The sequence below is a fragment of the Pangasianodon hypophthalmus genome, chromosome 14 (genome assembly GCF_027358585.1).
Source record: "Pangasianodon hypophthalmus isolate fPanHyp1 chromosome 14, fPanHyp1.pri, whole genome shotgun sequence".
Taxonomy (NCBI): Eukaryota; Metazoa; Chordata; class Actinopteri; order Siluriformes; family Pangasiidae; genus Pangasianodon; species Pangasianodon hypophthalmus.
The window spans coordinates 5,435,542-5,456,961 of record NC_069723.1 but is presented as its reverse complement, the minus strand read 5'-3'; the positions used below and the strand labels follow the sequence as shown (position 1 = coordinate 5,456,961).

General features: G+C 37.3%; 2 protein-coding genes across 3 annotated transcripts in view; one reads left to right on the top strand and one right to left on the bottom strand.

Annotated features, from left to right (window-relative positions):
* Positions 1–8,072: 8,072 nt before the first annotated feature.
* On the top strand, positions 8,073–17,560 carry dhrs12la (dehydrogenase/reductase 12-like a). The gene is made up of 10 exons (XM_026924418.3): positions 8,073–8,222; positions 11,540–11,673; positions 11,857–11,939; positions 13,734–13,829; positions 13,932–14,013; positions 14,314–14,375; positions 14,470–14,574; positions 14,768–14,858; positions 14,948–15,085; positions 16,661–17,560. Exons 1-10 carry the CDS (start codon positions 8,167–8,169, stop codon positions 16,774–16,776), a joined length of 963 nt encoding a protein of 320 aa, XP_026780219.1. The 5' UTR covers positions 8,073–8,166; the 3' UTR covers positions 16,777–17,560.
* wdfy1 (WD repeat and FYVE domain containing 1) overlaps positions 15,523–21,420 on the bottom strand; it is a 39,350-nt gene continuing 33,452 nt past the window's right edge. For both annotated transcript variants that reach the window (XM_026924002.3, XM_026924001.3), the window contains one exon: positions 15,523–21,313. In XM_026924002.3, the coding sequence (XP_026779803.1) occupies positions 21,301–21,313 (13 nt within the window). In that variant the 3' untranslated portion in view covers positions 15,523–21,300. The remainder of the gene's footprint in view (positions 21,314–21,420) is intronic.

Here is a 21,420-nt window from a genome sequence, read left to right as displayed (position 1 = left end):
TGTAACTTCCCCGTCACATCAGAAGGGTACTAATCCACAGATCAAGCCAGTCAGAGTAAAGCGATTCTGTCCCTTCTGTGACAGTACAGAGCATTATTTGGGTCAATGCAAAGCATTTGCTAGACTTACTACTGACCAGCTCAAGGAATGGATTCAAGGCAATAACAGTTGTTGGCACTGTGCCAGGACCCATGATGCTCAGTGCAACCTGAAGAAGCCATGCAATTTGTGTCAAGGTAAAAACCTTCGCCCTCTTCATGAAATAAATATTAGATCCTCACAGGAGGACACAGACAGTGCTGAGAGTTGCCTTACTAGTTCTTTTTCAGGACAAATCTGTCATTGGGAACAATTAATACTTGAAAGGATGTGCTAAACAAAGGATCAATTTGTTTAGCACAACCAACACGATTTGAACTGTGTCATGCTGAAGGTAGTTCCTGTACATGTTCATTATGAAGAATGTACTTTAGATACCTTTGCTGTACTGGATGACAGCTCTGAGAGAACTATCCTGCTCCCAACTGCTGCCAAAGCCCCTGACATACAGGGCACACCTGAGGATCTCCCATTGCGCACAGCGCGAGATGGCATCAAGGTTCTTCATGGGTCCTCAATATCCTTTCAAGTGTCACCAACCCATAAACCTCAAACCACTTACAAGATTGAACATGCTTCACTACACTCCAAAAAATAATACACTGGCTCAACTTAAAGCCAAACAACTTAAAGCCAACTTAAACTCTAAAAGCTTAATTAAGTTGAGCCATATTAATGATATTATGTGGTCAAATTAGTTAATTTAAATTGATCAATTTTGCATTGTTTTTACAATAAACAATTATTATAAAATTGAAATTGCTGTGTTTTTTTATTCTGACAGAATTGAAATTAGTTACTATTACTCAAAGAATTAAGGTAACGACTTGCATGTACATTTCTGAGCAGAGTGAAAGCAAAATAAGTAAGATAGAATTATCTCTTTCTTTGAGTAATAGTAACTAATTTCAATTCTGTCAGAATAAAAAAACACAGCAATTTCAATTTTATGATAATTGTTTACTGTAAAAACAATGCAAAATTGATCAATCCACAAACTTTCATCAATAGTGCCAAATTTAAATTAGGAAGACTTAAGACTTATACTCAAACATGTGCAGTGTTTGAACTAATGCTACAAAAATTCAGTGCCGATTACAGTCATTCGGCTGCCACTGTAAAACAAAACATAAGAAAACTGAAAACACACGACAGCTAGAGGTCAACTTCACTAATTCCAAATTAGCAAAAGGCATGCTTTAGCTAACTTAGAAGATGCTAACTAGCTAGCTGAAGTCAACTTTCAAATGGTCTAATTAGCAAGGGGCAAGCTGTAAAGTTACTTTAAAATTTAGTGTCCTGTGACAAGGATTTTTTGCACTGTGTGCCAATATAGTTTGATAGCTGTTGCTAGTAAAACAAATCAAAAATAGTTAGGCTCCTCAGCACATACCTTTGATGTGCGCACTCGTACGTTTGTTGCTCGTTTCTGCTGTTGCTTCTCCTCCTATAGGCGTGGTCTGGCGCGTTAAGTTTGCTCACTAGATTTTCAAGTTTCACTAACTCAATACTTTTTTGTTGTTAGGTGAAAGCAAGACTGTTTGTTCAAAATCCATATATTAATAAACTGAGACAGATTTCTTTCTTTCCAGTTTGACAAACTTCTTAAAATAAGTTGTCAACTCACTAATACATGTACATGTAAAAAAATTAAATTTTTTATGTCGAACTTGTTCTTTATTTTAAGCTTTTCTCACTAGCCACATGGATAATTTTTTAGAGTGTACAGGCTTATTAAAACTAATTTTGAGCTCTGCTATAAAAGTTAATTTCACATGTTTTAAACCAGACATTTTGGTTTTCCTAACTACTTTGTCTTTACCAATTTGCTGGTAAAACTGATAAAAAGGTTGCTCTGTACCTACAGCTTTTGCTGAAATCCATAGCTATGCTAGGTCCTCTGATGTTGTGAAGGTTGAGAAATACAGTGACATCTCCATTGCTATACTGCCTGAAACTCCCAGCAAATCTCTTGTGCATGAAAGAGGTAAAGCTGACGTTACAAATGATTTAAATGATGAAAAGCGACAAAGTAAGCTCAATCAATTGAAAATTGAAGGTTTGGTTAAGACAGTTCTGTTTGTATCCAGTGAAATAAATAACATCAGAATGAGTGAGCAAATATATTTGTGAAGATTGCATATGAGACTGTTGGGGGTGCCTTAAAATGAGAAAAGGAATGGGATATATGCATCTGCAAGATAACTTACCCAGAATGAAAAAATAGCTTCCAGACACCATTGATACTGTGTACAGACTGGGGAAAAGGGCTTGAAGAGGCAAAGGATGTCTCATCATCCTGCAGACCATCCAAGTCATGAAAGATGCTGGAAAGCAGCTAAGGCAACATAGTATCTCATGCATAACATACAATTCTGTGTAAAATCAATCAAGATTATCACATTCTGAAATACTCAAACCAGCCCGTCTGGCACCAACATCCATGGCATGGTCACTGAGACACTTTTTCCCCCATTCTAGTGTTTGACATGAACCTTAACTATCCTAACCTTAACTTATCTTGACATGTATCTGCATGATTTTATGCATTGCACTGCTGCCACATGATTGGCTGATAATTGGCAGTCAGTGAGTGGATTTGCCTGATAAGGGTCAAATACACCTAGGGCCAGTCATGTGAAATAGTTGATTGTGTCTACACAGTGCTGCATTGTGAATGAAACAGGCTCTGGCCTACAGTATATAAAAGCCAGATTAACATGTCTATACAGAATAATGTCTCTTGGCACAAGCATGTATAAACATTTTGATATTGACAGTAAAAATTATAGTAAGAGAGTTCACCTACTGCAATGGACTAGATTGCCATCCAGGGTATATTCCTGCCTCATGCACAGTGTTCCTGGGATAGGCTCTGGACAATGATAAACCAGTTAATGAGTGTCCACTTACTCTATTACTCAGTATTGATTTTTCATCTAAGCCTTCCTGCACATGAAAGAGCTGCTAGGTTCAAGCAGAAAATCTGGGCAGCAGGGTTCAATGGTTGTGTTCATTCATTACCTTTATTGAAGCTATCTGGGACATTGGCAGAAAGGAGGCAAAGTTTCCATTCTGTACATTTCAACAGGCAGTTAAGAAACAATGCAGTTCTGCAGTGGATAAGTAAGTGTTTGAAACAACAAAGCTTCATTTGATTTGTTTTCAGTTTATTTATTTATTTATTTATTTGTTTCTTTGTTTATTTAAAATTAGAGCACAATCTAGCGAGTAGAGATGTCATAGTGTAAGATTTTTTTTTTTGTATGATTAATTTTTTTTAGGAGTTGGGAGCATCAATGTGGGTAGTAAGGGTACTGGAGCAGTCCTGGATTTTCAGGATCTTTAACTGCAGCTGTGGCTGGAATGGATCAAATAATAATAATAATAAGAAGAAGAAGAAGAAGAAGAAGAAGAAGAAAAACTCATTTTAGGTAACTGGCCACATTACACTTAGTTCAATGTCAAGTGGGCCGGAGTAAAAAAATAAGCTAAGTAGACCAACAACACTTTAACAACTTCTCTTAAATGTGTTCATTTATGAGCATTTATCTAAAAGGTACACCGTAAACCCTAATGTTTACAAGAATCTAAGTTTGTTCAACTTGTTTACCTACAAAACATGTAAACTTAAGATTTCAAGTGTTATGAACTCAAAATTATGATTCGTTAAAATAGCTCAGTCTGGTCTTTCTTTGATGTGATTGGTGCTGCAAGGAGTTCCACCTGGCAGCAAGAGAACTAATGCACTGATTGTTAGATAATTGCAAAAGGTGGTCGTCTTTGTCTCGTCTGTTGCTGGTACCGGTGTAATGAAGTTCTAGAGTTCATCAAAAGTAGGAGAGATGACTCCATGTGTTTACAAAGAAAGGGCAATCATGTAGAGGATGATTTGTAAAAGTTATATTTTGCTAAAAAATGTTAATGTCCCCTATGTATTGAGACTTTTGGTACACGCTATATTTAAGTACACTTAAAATGGACACCAAGTTAAGTGAACTTAATTTTTTCAGGATATTGGTTCCTTGGTGGACTAGTGGCTAATATGCAGCGCTCTCACTGCCACGGCCCAGATTCGCTTCACAGTCAGTAAATATACATGTTTTGGGAGACCACATTACTCAAATAAATTGAGGGAACAAGTTTACTCAATCAACTGAGTACAGTCAACTTGTTAGGGTTTTTGGTGTACATTCAGTGTACATTCTAAATACACAAATGGATTGAACATGTATCACCCTCCAAAAGGGATTTTCGAAAATTATGGTTTTACCATACAGTGCCTTGCGTAAGTATTCACCCCTTGAACTTTTAACTTTTTTGTATTGTGACAAACTGGAATTGAAATGGACTTAGATCGCATCTCATGTCATTGGCCCAGTGTTTGGTTCTGAGTCTACTATTCAATTTTGTCCCTAGTGGAATAACAGAGAGTAGCTTTTTTTTCCTCCTTCAAATCTTTCAGATTAATTATGATCCACAAAATGATTTAATTTAATTTAGATTTTAAACTTATTTGCTGGGACGGAAAGTGGCTTTATCATCCTGCCCACAGGCTGTATGTCTGACACCCCTGCTCTATATCCATGCCTTGCTAACACCTACTTTATATATGTCTATTTAATGCCGATGTCATGGGATAATAATATTATTGCAAATTGATTCATTACCAGAAAATTCATTATAGTTTTCACATGAAGTCTATTTTGTTGAAATTATGGAAATGTTTTCCTCCAAACCTGAAGAGAGCTGACACGACTGACAACTAGAATAACATGTTTTTTTAAAAAAACTTGTTATTACAGCTCTCTTCGATTTTGGAGGAAAGCACTAATAATTTATTTCTGTAAATGAAAAGTAATAATATTTGTTGCTCTTAATGTAGTGTGCAAACCATTTTTCATCTGTTTGATTATCACTGTGTTTAATACAATGATTGTATATATGAGTAGACATCATGGCACCAGTTACTGTCCTTGTACAGTTTTGAATCCTAAATTTGATCGAATTGAAAGTCGCCATCTTGATAGAGTTTGCACAGTAGGTGGAAATTGGAGTCAGAGCCTGTGCAGTAGATAAGACCAGTCTAACAGTGTGTCTGCTTCTTGTCTGTCCTTCTTTGTGGACACTTGCTTTCTTCATGCTGGGAGTGTGCACAGTGACAGGCATATGACAAATGCAACAACTTCAAATGATGCTTTGAACAATGCTAGCTTAAAATGGTACATAAGGCATTATGTAACCCATGTTGCTATACTGTAGTAGTATAATTTGCATATTTATAAGTATATAAGTATGTAAGTAGATTTATTTTACCATTGTTAATCAAAGTAATGTAAGTAAAGCTAATGTATTTTACCGTCTGAAAATATACTGGTCAACAGCAGTCAATACTTACACTAAACACTTTTTTTTAAATGTAAAAACATTTCTGCTCTACATGACTTTCATCAAGCTCCATTTCATTATGCTTCACTTGTTCTGTTGGTGGACTACGTTTAAAAAGGAGTGACTGGCTAACCTGTGCAATATGCACTATATTTATTATACTTATTTATATGCTTATATTATTAATACATAATAAGATAATATTATATTTATTAATGTGATTATTTTTATTTTATTTATTTTTTGTGATATTAACAAAAATATTTTAAATGATCATAATGAAATATTAAAATGTATAAAATAATATTTGCCACGGATATATTTTTTTCATATATACAAATATATATTAACTTATTAATTTTCATTCATTCATTCATTCATTCATTCATCTTCAGTAAATGCTTTATCCTGGTCAGGGTTGCAGTGGATTGGCAACACTAGCAACACCATACTGAACACCAGCACTCCACAGGGCTGTGTGCTCAGTCCACTGCTGTTTACTCTGCTACAGTTGTGGATCTCATCAGCAACAATGATGAGTCAGCATACAGGGAGGAGGTGGAGCAGCTCACAGAATGGGGAAGAGACAACAATCACTCTCAAAGTCAATAAAACAAAAGAGATGATTGTTGACTTCAGGAGGACACATGAGCAACTGTGGAGAGTCAAACACTCCAAATTTCTTTGTGTGCACATCACAGAGGGCCTCTCCTGGGCTCAACACCACATGTCTAGCCAAGAAAGTCCGGCAGCATCTCCACTTTCTTTGGAGATTGAGGAGAGCAACTTCTAAAGGGGGACAATAGAGAGAGTCCTGACCAGCTGTCTCAATGCCTGGTACAGAAACTACAAAGTTAGTTTACAGACAATTGTTTGCATATGTTTGCACAACACTGTTCTGTTGTCCTGTCTTGTTAACATGCGCTTGTTAACATTCTGCGTATTTATTGTCCTGTGTATTTGTTGTTTATTGCACTCATCTCACACTCGTTGTGTATCTGCACTTTATATAGTCCTGTGTGCTGTATTTTCCATGGTCATGGAAAAATGACATTTCGTTCCAACATATAAAACCCACATGACTTTACTTTAAACATGACCCAATGGCATAGTAGACACAGTAAGTGCAAGGGATTTGTTTAGGCTAAATCTATCTGTATGCCTGGTGTTCCACACTTGAAAAAAAAAGTTGTCATCTGTCTGCTGCTACATAATAGGCTTAATACTACTAATCAGAACACTTGCTCTCCATCTACTGGTCAAAGTTTAAAATTGGACTGGATGTGCAGTTTCTGAATTCCTACTAGTATAGTTACAGTACATCACACAAACCTAGCTTCAATTGATAAGTAAATATGTTCTTGTGTATTTCTATGGGTTAAACTATTTGATATGAGCTAAATTCATTAAGCTGTTTTTCTATAAGAGTTTCCTGCTTTGTTTATGCTCTGTTCTTTTGGCGTAGGAAAGGAGAGCAGTGGCAGCACCAGTAGATAAGAATAAAGTAATTTGTAAAAGCAATCAAGTAAAAGTCAAGTAAAAGCAGTGTTAGTTTTTTTACCTGTATATTCTCACATGTAAAGAACTGAGTTATGGATGGTTTTTAGGTGAGGTGTTGGTGAAGTGTGTCTTTCCAGGGTGGTGGGGTGTGGATATGTGGGGCATACAAGTAACTTGCTGACAGCTGTGTTCCCCTCACTTTTGACACAACTGTTCATTAAATGTGTATAGAGATTGCAAAACAATAATAATAAAATAAAGGTTGGAAGACTGTTTGTGTATATGGTGAGTGTGTGTAGCTGATAGAGTTAGTTTGCTTTGCTAATCTGCCATAGTATTATACACTATATGCCCAAAAGTATGTGGACACCTGACCAATCACACCCATATGTGCTTTTTGAACATTTCATTCCAGATTTAGTCTCCCCTTTGCTGTTTTAATAACCCCCACTCTTCTGGGAAGGCTTTTCACTAGATTGTGGACCGTGGCTGTGGGCATTTGCCCATTCAGCCACAAGATCATTAGTGATGCCAGACACTGATGTCGGGCAAGGAGACCTGAGGTGCAGTCTGCATTCTAGTTCATCCATTCAGTGGGCTGAGGTCAGGGCTTGTGCCACTGCACAACAGGAAAACAGGGCACAGGTGTGCCGTGTTAGACATTACCCATCTAGCTTGTTCCACAAACACCTGCTAAACCACTAATACACGGACAAAGCAAAATTTATGCAAAAGCAGGTTACTTCAGGAAGTAATATCATTAGGTAAAACCTTTTTAATTTCATTCGATAGAAACGAGCTGCAGAAAAGTTGACAAGCATTTTTAACGCATTTTACGCATAACCTCTGCGTCACTATGACGCTCCTACGAAGTGAGGGAAATAGATAAACAACTAAATCTAATTCACTTTTAATTTTGACTCGTTACATAGCCTTCTAATGACGTCATAATTGGGACTCTATAATTCAGCACAAGACGAAATGTGAGGCGAAACACTCTCCAATAATCTGAATTTTTTGCCACTAGACGGCGGCTGATGATAAATGGTTTCAGTCATGTGCGCGTTTCCATGCGCGCTCATGTGAAGACCCTTTAAAAGGGCAGCGGGCGCAGGCTGTCAAAGCGGGTGACTGACAGACAGACGGACAGCAAAGCAACGGATTGCGTTGTTATTAACCATGTCTCTGTACCGTAACTCGGCGTGGTTCCTCAAAGGATTCATCGAATTTACCAAGTAAGAAGCAAAACTGTTGCATCTTTTACATGTATACTGCTAAATGTATGCAAATAATAGCTCAAACACAGAAATTTGTATGAATAGTAATATTGGCTTGTAGTTCATGTGATTAATAATTACTTATATTTATAATGTGCGAAAATAGGCCTTCAATAAAAACTTTAAATATTCTTGTACCTTTAACCTATGGTTAGTAATAATTTATAGGCTAATACAAACTGGACGATGCCGCGCGCACAGGCACGAATTTGTATTCGTCTGTGAATCTGTGGTCAGTAGCAGAAATGTCCTATTTTACTATTTAAACACCTTCTTAAATTCAAAGTAAAGTAATATACCTGAAAACATTTTCGTTTCCTCTTTTCACATACTTGTGACAGGTATAGGCTGCATCTGTTTATGAACTCTTCTGAAATATTCAAATGGTATTCAAGTATTCAGCCAGAACAGTCGTTTTTCCCCACGCAATAGTCCTATATTTAGTATAAGTCTAGTTAGTTCAGGTACAATTGCAGTTTAAATGTGGCTGTGCTGATTGTGTATATCAACACATCAGTATTTCCCATTAAGCTATAAATTAGCATATACTGAAAGAAATACTGTGCATGCAAATTGATGGAATAGATGGAGGAAAGATGCATGTAATAGAATATTACAAATAGAAAAGGGAGGGAGAGAGAGTGGCAGACATGAACAAACAAAATCAGACACAAATAAAGAATAAAAGAGAAAGAAAGGAAGAAAGAAAGAAAGAAAGATTTGAGAAAGAAGACGTGATTTCTCACAAGCACAAGCACCTGTCACAAGCACAAAGAAAAATGTATAGACAAAATGCACAAAAGGAGACAAAGTGAAAAAGAAAGAAATAGCAGTAGAGAGACAAATAGAAAGAGAGATGTAAAAGAAAAGAATATGAAAATGGAAAGAGAGAATACAAAAGGTATAGAAAAAAAGAACAATAAAGAGGTAGCCTAAGTAAGTGGAGAGTGAGGCAGAGAACAGGAGCCCTACAGTGTGCAGTTGCCCTGTTGCTGGTTGGACAAAGCTACTACCATTACATAATTAAGTGGCAGTAGAGATTCAAATTCAGTGGGAAAATGTTCTTTGGGTGATAAGCTGTCTTGTTTTTGCGTAAAACATCTTTTAGAATTATGTCCAGAGAGTTCTACCTTGTTCTCATCAGACCATTACACAGTTTGCCACATGGTTTGGGGTGATTATAGGCAGGCTTTGTTGTTTTTGGTCATGAGAAAGGGCTTCCGTTTAGCCCCCCTACCCCATAGCCCAGATATTTGAAGAACGTGACAGATTGTTGTCACATGCAGGGAGTGACCAGTACTTACCAGATATTCCTGCAGCTCATTTAATGTTGCCGTAGGTCTCTTGGCAGCCTCCCTGATAAGTTTTCTTCTTGTTCTCTTATCAATTTCGGAGAGCCGTTCTGTTCTTGGTAATATCACTGTGGTGCCCCATTTTCTCCACTTGTTGACGGTGGCCTTCATGGTTCCATGGTACTCTTTGTGAACTATATCTTCAGCTGTCAGCAGCATGAAACCAAGAAAAAGTCAAGAAACTCCTATAGAAACAGCTGATCTTTATTTGGGGTTAGTCAGAATCACTCCACTGATAACAAGTGTATAATAATTACTTTTGAACATGAGTTTGAATGTGATTAGTTAATTCTGAGCACAGTCACATGCCCCATTATAAAAGTGTGCACACTTGTGCAACCAGTTTATGATGTTTTCTTTTACTTTTTGTTCCCTAAAACGTTTCTATTTATTTTGCACTTGAATTTTGTGAATTTGGTTGCTATATCACATTAAAGGTGGAAAAAAAGATCTGACATGATTTATCTTGGTTTAATTTTTTTTTACATTACAAAACACTGCAATTTTAACATGGGTAGGTAGACTTTTTATATCTACCGTAGCCTAACAAAAAATCAAACTATGCAGTTCACTTAGTTGATCAAACTGAACATTTCTGACATAACACTCCCACTTATGTGTTGAACCTGCCTCATTTAACTCAACTCTCTTTCAGATGCACAAATTTTTCAATCACATCTCTATTGAATGTTATAATTTTATAAGCAATTATTATTATTGTTTCTGTTTGCTGACAGTTACTGTCTAAAGATATATTAACAGCCTAGTTATATAGCTATCTAGATAACAGTGTAGATTAAACTTGCTAATCACATTCTCTCTGACCAGGGAATGAACTAAAATCTATAGACTAAAATGGATGGCAGTGCTCATTTTGATAACTTACTTTAAATTGATGTAAAAAAAAAAAAAAAAAAAAAGAGAGAGAGAAAACAGAAATTCAACTGTGCTTGATACAGCAGGTGTGGTTCCTCTTGTCATTGAGACAAACACAGAAGAACTGTCAGTAACTGTCCTCTCCGCTGCCCCTCCCCACTCATAAACAAAACATTAATAAAGCAAGCATGGAGCAAAGTGAGCATGCTGTGCAATAATCTAGAAAGGCAACGAAATCAATGGAATGTAGGCTTATATCTGTCAAAAAACAGCATTTTTTTTTTAAATCACTGGTCACTGAAAAGAGCTAATTAGTATTTCAGCACAATTGAAAATGTATGGGTTGTGAATAATGACTTTATGAAGATTGTTGTATGGCTGGTATATATGGTTGGCCTCTGCTCCACCTGCCCCTATGGATAAACCAACACTGCTCTTTCCCTTCCACATGTCCAATAATTGCTGCTTTTCCCCCTTTTTTTTTTTTTACTGTCCCCATCTAAATATCCCTTTTGTTTGCATTTTACTTCACTGCAATGACCCACAGCGACCCAATGTGCCTCATTAGGCTCTGCACAACACTTTAACAGTGTGCTCATTTACTGAGTGGAGCTAGCGTCCCCAGTGCCGCCTCGTGCCCTTTGTCCCTCTGCCCGGTGACTCTGGCTTGAGTGGACAAAGCCACTTATTCAGGCTAAGAGTGGCACCACAGAGGTGTCCTGACTTGCGCTTGTTAGCTAAGCGACATCTCAGTTTTTACTTGCACTCATTCTGTTATTTAGAGATGCCATTTAGTGAGGTTGTGGTATATTTAATTGTAATACCAAATTATGTTTTGTTGGGGTGATGGATTTATTATTAGCATCAAGAAAGTGAGGGAAAAAGTAGGTTAAATTTTAAAAGTAAATGTTTTATTATGATAACTGGACATTTGATACTAAATTGCTACAGACCTAATTATGGAAAATAATCTCAATTGGTTTAAATTTGTACACCAGCCTTTATAGTGTGAATTTTTTCAAAATTTTCTTTGTGGGTTTCTTCCAGGGGAGCATTTGAGTCTGCATCGAAACACTTTACAGAAAAAGATGTAGAAGTGTCTGTGGCAGGCCGATCTTTCTTGATCACTGGAGCTAACAGTGGCATTGGCAAAGCAGTTGCCATGGCCATTGCTAAGAAAGGTACTAAAGTGTGTAGTCTGTAGTACAAATCCAAATGTATCATATAGTACAAATAAGAATATATCAAATAAGACCTTCTCAGTACAGAGTCTGTCCTGTCTGATATATTTTTTATCAGTGGCTGATTCTGTTGTATGTAGTTTATTATTTACATGTTGACATGTTGTACTACCCACATTTCAGGTGGTACAATCCACATGGTGTGCAGAAACAAGGACAAGGCTGAGGAAACCAGAGCTGAGATTATCAAGGAGTCTGGAAACAAAGTGAGAACATGTATTACAACATTTGTCCTAAAGACAAACGTCCAGCTGTGTGCATATGCAACAGTGCTGTTTTTCTCTGTACACACTAAATCTAATATACAGACTAAAGCAAATACTATTTACACAAATCAAACTAAAATGACATCCATTAGCTTAGAAGAAAAATAAATGCATTATTATCTACTTGGAAAACATGTGTGTCATTATGCTAGTTCAGATCAGCCAGGGTCAAAGACACCATCAGAGTCAGAGTTGTCAGTGGTCATATAAACAGTAACTTCCTGGATTCTTTTTAAAATAAAATTGTTTGTTTGTTTTACTTTTGCAAATGTGTTATAATGACAAACAGTTACACAAGTGTCCAGACTTGATACTCAGTACTTAGTTGAAGCACTTTTGGCAGCGATTTTAAGAACTTAAATCTTCTTGGGTATGAGCTTGGGGAATTTGGGTAAAAGGTTGTATGGGGGTCACCTCTGTAAGCACATCAGATCTATATTTGGGCCTCTCTAGATATGTCCACTTGGGTTCCTGCTGGACATTCACACATGTCAAATGACAAATTAAAGGACAAACAAAAATAAAGTGTCTTATTAACGTGTTGGACCACCCCCAGCTGCCAGCAAAGCTTCGGTGTGCCTTGGCATAGGTTCTACAAGTTGGAACTGTATTGGATGAATGAACACCATTCTTTCAAAAGATCTATAAATTGTAAATGCCTGATTAGTGGAGTGCTACAGAGATGGTTGTCCTTCTGGTAGGTTAAATAAAGTCATAATATATGATATTGCAAGAAAAAAGTCACAATATTTTGTCGTAATATTTAGAGAAAATATCATAATATTACGAGACAATATCACAATATTTCTAGAATAACTTTATAATATTTCAAGAAAAAATTCGTAATACTGATTTTAAAAAATCACTATAATAAAGAATAAAGTCATCATACTATGACAGAATGGTGCATATCAGTGCAACGAAAAATAAAAAAGTACTTAAATACCTAACCTTCTGGTGTATCAGTACCAGATTATTAGTATTAGAACTGATTTTTTTGATTATCATTCATCTACACACCCTCTTTGAATGGCATGCAGATGTAATTATCAATAACCTTGGAGGTGTCCACTGTCTGTGATTTCTCCTTGAACAAAAGAAACAATAATTTCACTAAATCCTCAATGTTCCTAATTTCAACACAAAACCATTTTGTATTTGGTATTATGGCTTTATTCTCGAAATACTGCGACCTTTTTTCTTGAAATCTTGTATTTTTATTTTTTCAAACATTGGCGTTAATAAATTGTACCACCTTGTTTCAAGGGGTCTACAGATAATATTTTTGACTTCCTAGATTGTTGTTTGCTCTACAACATTCACTGTGAGCTGTGAAGCTTCATAAAAACAAATGAAATTTAATCAAGTTTTAGAATCATCTCAAGGATGATCACTGGAAATTGGATGAGACTGAGATCACTTTGTAATGTCAGAGAAGATGGCCTAAATACTTGTTTTATTTAATTAATCACTTAATTTACAAAACTCTTAAGTTACTAAGCAAACATCTCCATTTAAAGAATATTTTACTTCTTTTGAACAATTCAATCTGCAAACCATAAAAACTTGTAATAAACTTGTTTGTTTACTCTTTTAACTCAGATCACGTATTCAAATCACTGATTGACCTATATGTTATATTCTCACTCGGGTTTTAGCTATGGTGTTTGTTTTGCTCGATGTAAGAGAGATGACGTGATAATGACACTGCTGATTCTGAGTGTGTTACTTCAGGAAGTCTATGTGCACATCCTGGACCTATCTGAGACCAGGAAGGTATGGGAGTTTGCAGAGGCATTCAAAAAAAGATACAAAACCCTTAATGTCCTGGTGAGTGATCTGCTTTCCTTCAGCCCATACAGGCATAAGGAATGTAATTAATAGAGTAATTAACTGTCCTTTTATGAATTGTATTTTACTGTGATACTGCAGATCAATAATGCAGGTTGTATGATGACTAAGAGAGAAGTGAATGCAGAGGGCTTTGAAAAGAGTTTTGCCAGTAACTCGCTTGGTGAGTGAAGTACGAAACACATGGTTGGTGTAAAGGTCATCCTTTACTGTAGCGTATGATTTTCCAAATGTCCACTGAAAATGAAGCCATACAAATACAACACAGTGACTTTTTATTATTGAAAATTTTGCTATTTCAGTAATACAGTTTTCATTGTAACCACATAATTTGGATTAGTACTCAACACTAAAGTATGATTGTTTACTCACAGCATCCGCATCCTATACTCGCAGTCATTTTAATTTTAATGTCTTTCCTTGTACTACTCTCCTGCCCTCTAACAGTATCTCTCTCTCCCAGCCCTGTACATTCTCATCAAGAGCCTAATTCCCATGTTGGAAAAGAGCCCTGACCCCAGAGTGGTAAGTGTGGGTGGTATCTCTTAGAACACAGACACATGACACTAGAAAAATACTGTATCTGTCTTTCTGACTGCAGTGAATATCTGTCTCTCAGATCACAGTGACATCTGGGGGGATGTTGGTGCAGAAACTGCGCACAGGAAATTTGCAGTCACAGAGAGGCAGATATGATGGCACCATGGTATACGCCCAAAACAAGGTATACAAAAACAATATTACTGTTGAATACATACAAAAAATTTGATATATCCACAGTGCAATTAAAATGGCTCCACAGCACAAGATATGTGCACTCATTTGGCACTGGGATTGTGAGCACATTTATACTGCCTTTATGTTTGATTTGGTATGTTGTGGTTTAGCAATGGGTAATTTAGCTTTGGCTGTTTCAGAGGCAGCAAGTGGTGATGACAGAACAGTTTGCTAAAGCTCACACCAGCATTCACTTCTCAGTAATGCACCCTGGTTGGGTGGACACACCAAGTAATTACACTCTTTCTCATACATATAGTTAAAATAGTCTGAGCTAGATGTAGAGATGACAGCTCTTTTCCATCTCTCTTTATTACTAGTGATTGCAAATGCCATGCCTGACTTCTACCGCTCAATGAAGGAGCGTTTGCGAACACCAGAACAGGGGGCTGACACTGTTGTGTGGCTCGCAGTGTCTGAGGCTGCTGTCACAAATCCCAGTGGAAGATTCTTCCAAGGTATGAACAATATACATACAATGCATAAATGTATATGAGCAGCAACTTCATGCATAAAAGCATGCAGACATGAGTTCAGTTTTTCAAACACGGACATAATCTAAAGGACTGTGTAAAGATTATTGCCAAGAAGATTGTTGGCTAGAGTACCTGAGAAACTGAGGATGTTCTGGGATTTTCAAAATAGTCTCTAGATTTTACAGATAATAGTACCAAAAAAAGTCCAGTGAGCAGCATGTTGGTGGAACAAAACACCTTAACAAAAGAGGCCACCATGCTGGTAACTCAAATAACCACCTGTTAATACCAGTGCACCAGTGTATACAAGAGCATGTCTGAACACACAACCGATTAAATTTTAAGCAAAACTCTGTGCTGCCAACCAAGGAAAAAAAACCCTATAGCATCTTGTTGCAATGAGAACATATGACATCATAATGAGAAAAGGTCTTTTAATAACAAGAACCTCCATACAGAAAGATCTCATTATAACAAAAAAGACCCCATTATAATGAGAAAAACATCATAAGAAAATGATAAATGCAGGTCCAGGTGACGGAATTAGTCACATTTTTCTTCATGCATGGTTTAAACAGTGAGATTTTAATGTCACTGAGCAGTGTAGACAGTAGAGTCATTAGTACACACCCATTATGAAGGATTCACAAATCCCAGCATTTATAGACACTGCTTTATACCTAGCTGATCATCTTGAACTGTTACACCCAAAACTGTCAGGCTTTTATTTAAATTATGGATACCCATTTAGGATAACACTGCAGGAATTTGTACGTTGTATCTCCACAAGAGATTAAATCACGACTATCAAGACTGGCTGACAAGAATCGTCATGTAACTTTCATCCAAGCTTTTATGTCTGTAACATATCCATTTTGTGTATCTGTGCTGCTGAATCAGGCTAAACTAAGGTATAATCAGTCAACAGCATACAAGTGAAAGGCAAGATTAAGGTAGCAAAGTCTAAGAGGCTGTAAGGGGAGAAAAATATGCTGTATTGTGGGACACTGCAGTTCATTGTTCAATGACCTGAAGAATCTATATTAACACAAAAGTAACTGTTAACGATCTATTAAATACAATTTTATTGAGGAAAGAATGTGTCTAATTCCCTAGTTAGTCTGTTACACCTGTTGAAAGACCTTTGTCCGAAATGTCCTGTTTCTCTGGCAACTTTGTGTTGTGGATGCAGACTGCAGTTACATTGTCTTAAATGCAGCACAATTCCAACAGTGCCAAAACAGAAACATCCACAATCTTAGGCAAGCAATGTCATTAACCATTTTGTCAGTACTGATTCCTTATGCTTTTGGAAATCATAATAAAATACATCTTGCCATCATGCTTGTTATTCCAATTTATAAAGAAACAGAGAAGTTGAGCAAAGACTAATCTCCAAATCTTAGAAAATGTGTGGAAAAAAAATTGAGATGCAGTTCCTTAAGGCTTAATGTGGACAGAAAGGGGATGATATGAAAATAAGTATTAAAAAAAAGGTGGAAAAAAATCTCACCTTTAATAAATCTGTCAATTCTTTTTTTTTTGTGCATGTTATAGATCGGAGAATGGTATCAGCCCATCTGCCACTGGCCTGGACACATAGTTCCCAACTGGAAGATGAGAAGTTCATGAGTGTCATGGAAGAGATTGCAAAAGGTTTCCAACCTCACTGAACATTCAAACAGAAACAGGTTATTAGAATCTGATCTCACAAAGAGCACTTCAACACACATTTTGGCCAAATACACACAAAACACAGAGAACAGTTTCTCTGAAATACAGTACATACAGTGCCATTTAAATAACATGCACACACCTTATGCAGATTAGATAAGAAAACAGAAACAGAACTAAGAAATTTAATACATCTACAATTTACTAGATTAACACAGGGATGTCTTTTAGCTAACCAATATATTTATTATAAATGTTGGGTTTCCACCAGGACTTACTCATTGTAAATATGAAGTCATTAATTTCAGAGTGCAAAACAGATGGCAAACATATAGAATGTTTCCAGTAAATATGACATACATCCATTTGCATTCACATTAAAACCTTTTGTCCCTGTTGTACAGAATCTGTTGCCTGCATTTTATGCCATCTCATTGGTCTAACCATGGGTTTCCAGTTATGCACAGTGACTAGCTGATCTGGTCGACCAGGTGGGAACCTGCTCAGACCAAAATCACTGTCTCTCATTCTTTACCCAGTTACCCAGTGACTTGGTCTCAGGTGCATTCTGTCTGAAAAGGTGCAGGATTTGGATCGACAGGATGTTTCAACAATGATGCCTAATATGCAAATTTAGAAATGTAATTTTTACTGTTTAACTACATGTAATCAGCAAGTAATTTTGAACTAAATACAGTAGGTGTTCATTGTAACTGAGCCTGTAAACTGTTCTGTTATATGGACCATGTTTATCCATAATTAATAAATGCCTACATGAGTAAATCTGGTATTGCAATGGGTATGAGAGAGAATGGAAAAAAGTCGGTCAGACAGACAAAAACAGACATGTGGAATTATGATTAGGATTATTCTATACTGTATGTACAGTGGATTTAGAAAGTAATATAATAACAAACTTATATTCAGTCCCTGTCAGATTTTGCACACTTTACTGTATTATATATGTAATTTAAACTGGATTAAATATACCTTTTTGGCCATTAATCAAGACAAAATAATCTATAACAAACCTAAAAAAAGTTTTTTTTTTTTGCATATTTATTAAAAAAGAAAGAAAACTGAAATTTATTAATTAGTATTAGTATAATTAATTAATTAATAAGTATTCAGACCCTTGGCCAAGGCACTCCAAATTCTGCTCAGGTGCATCTTGCTCACTTTGATTATCTTGAGATGTCTCTAGAACTTGCCTGGAGCCTGTGGCAAATTCATTTGACTGGATATGGTTTAGAGAGGTGCACAGCTGTGTGTATAAATTCCCACAATGAACCAAAATCCAAGCCATAAAGTCTGAAGATGTCTGTGATCAAACTGTACTGAGACATAGCTGGACAAGCGTTTGCAGGGACTGAATACTTATGTTGAGTGTGTGTGTGTGTGTGTGTGTGTGTGTGTGTGTGTGTGTGCAACTGTACAACAGCTACACAATGCCAACATTACTATAGCTAATACAAGTAATAACATTCAGAAATAAGAGAGATTTTAAGTACTGTACATGAGCGGATACCAACTAATCTGCTGAATATAAACTGAGTCACAGATGTTCAATTACTGTTGAATATAAGAGGAGAGTTTAAAAGAAAAGCTAAGTTCACTTATATAATGACTCTCCAAAATCTTTGTCTTGCACTGCAACATAAACAAATTCATCTTAACAGCTACGTCAGACACTGTACTTAGGTTGCAACAACTCACTTAATATGACTGCGTCCACTACTAGCGTTTACAAAACATCCTAGGGTCAACAATGTGACCCAGCCCACAAAAATTCAGTTATATTAATTAATGCTTTTATTTTATATGACCAGAAAATATGATCGCAAGTCCTATGATGACCACTGGGTTAGTAAAAAGGTGAAACAAATAGCCTGGCACAAAGCTTGTGCACAGCTTTCTCAGGGGCATATTTACAGAACAATAATGATTTAGGAAATTCTCATCACACACACACAATACGGCAACTCTCAAACAATGGACTGCAAAGAAAGTTCAGTCGGGGGTTGGGGTCCACGCGAGAGGCTGTACTATATACAAATCACTGGACACTTTATTAGGAGCACCTATATCATTCATGCAAATATCAGCCAATCATGTGGCAGCACCACAATGCATAAAATAATGCAGATACAGGTCAAGAGGACAAGTTAGTGTTCACAGTAGAATGGAAAAAATGTGATCTCAGTTTGTGCTCAGACTTTGACCATGGCACGGTCGTTGGTGCCACACAGGCTGGTTTGAGAATTTCAGAAACTGCTCCTGGCATTCTGACACACAACAGTTGAAAAAATGGTGCAAAAAACATCTGGTAAGCAGCAAGTTTGCCAAGGTTGGTGCAAAAGAACTTGCACAAAGCCCTGACCTGAACCCCACTGAGCACCTTTTGGATGAACTGGTATGCCAAATGTGCACCAGTCCTTCTCACTCGACATCAGTGCCTGAGCTCACTAATGCTCTTGTGGCTGAATGGGCAAATCCCCAGTGTCATGCTCTAAGATCTAGGTGAAAGCCTTCCCAGAAGAGTGGAGCCTTCTTCAGGCTTAACTCTGTGTTAATGTCATATAGTCAGGTCCATAAATATTTGGACAAGTTATTAATTATAAATATAAAACCATATACACCGATTAGCCATAACTTTAAAACCACCTGTCTGCAGCTATGCAGCCCCATACGTTGCAAGCTGCAATGCACTGTGTGTTCTGACACCTTTCAATCATAGCCAGCATGAACTTTTTAGCAATTTGTGCCACAGTAGCTGTTCTGTAGGATCAGTCCAGATGGGCTAGCCTTCGCTCCTCACGCATGTCAGTGAGTCTTGGGTGCCCATGACCTTTTCGCCGGTACACCGGTTGTCCTTCCTTGGACCACGTTTGGTAGGTACTAACCACTGCATACCCGGAACACACTACAAGGCCTGCTGTTTTGTAGATGCGCTAACCCAGTCTTCTAGCCATCACAATTTGTCCCTTGTCAAAGTCTCTCAGATCCTTACGCTTGCCCATTTTTCCTGGTTCCAACACATCAAATTCGAGAACTGACTGGTCTTGTGACCCCATGATAGGTGTGTGTGTGTGTGTGTGTGTGTGTGTGTATATATATATACACACACACACCAATCACCCATAACATTAAAAACACTGACAGATGACTAACATTGATTATCTTGTTACAAAGGGGTATGCGTTGTTTACCTTGGGAAGAGATGGCACCAGGATGCACTATGGGAAGGCAAGCCGGCGGAGGCAGTGTGATGTTCTGGGCAATGTTCTGCTGGGAAACCTTGGGTCCTGACATTCATGTAGATGTTACTTCAACACGTACCAGCTGCAGACCAAGTACACCCCTTCATGGCAATGGCTAATGGCAGTGGCCTCTTTCACCAAGCTTCTGTGGGATGTGCTGGATAAACAAGGCTGATCCATGGAGGTCCCACCTTGCAACTTACAGGACTTAAACTATCTGCTGCTAACATCTTGGTGCCAGATACCAAATCACACCTTCAGAGGTCTTGTGACCCATGCCTCGATGGGTCAGAGCTGTTTTGGCAGCACAAGGGGGACAATATTAGGCATGTGGTTTTAATCTTATGGCTGATCAGTGTGTGAGATATGTGTATATATATATATATATATATATATATATATATATATATATATATATATATATATATATATACACACACACATATAAAATGGATATTATACGGGCATTTTGCCTTCACTTTGAGCAGAAATAAATGCTCAAGTGGCTGGCATTCCATTGTGAACATTCCACTTCTTTGCCACAAAAAAGGGAACCAGCTTCCTTTGGCAGCCATACATGCCCACACCATAATGAGGTGGTTTGCTTTGGCTCTTCTTTCACTTCTCCATACTCTGTTCTTCTCTTCCCATCATGCTTTACACAGTCATTCCCACCCATTGGCATTGTCTTATCCCAGAGAATGTTCCCTGTTAAATTATAAAACTATCAGCGAAATCTTACATTTAACCTCTGTCACCAAACTTAGCTGTGACCCTTGACCCATAAAAATGGACATGATGTATTGTGTCATGCATGAACACTCTGCTGTTGTTTCTATAGTAAACTTTCCGTGGCAACATAGGATGGGTCATCAACTGCAATGAAACAGTTTTATGGGTCACTGTTATTACAGTCTGAATAGAACTCACAGTTCTTCACCTGAGTTGAATAAGGCAGAGAGAGAGAGAGAGAGAGAGAGAGAGAGAGAGAGAGAGAGAGAGAGAGAGAGTTAACATGTCAGGACAAGGGCCACACACAGACATACACACACAGGAATAAGAGGAATAATTACAATTCAGACAATATGGGTTATCACTCAAAATGACTCCAATTACATAGGCATACAGAAATATAACAACAGGGAGTAGGCCAGGTTTGTGGATTCATAAGTGGAGACTGTAATGGGCTTCTGTGGAGTGAAGCTTCAATTGTGTCAATCACTCAGTGAGAGTCTGTTGAAATGTTATAGCCAACTACTTGGATCATGTCCCATATCTGTGGAAATAACAGATCAGATAAGTGAAGTTGGGCCAAAATTCTTTATTCCACAGTACATTATGCTGTATGAGGCTCTTGGTGCAAGTTAGAGACAATTCCAATCC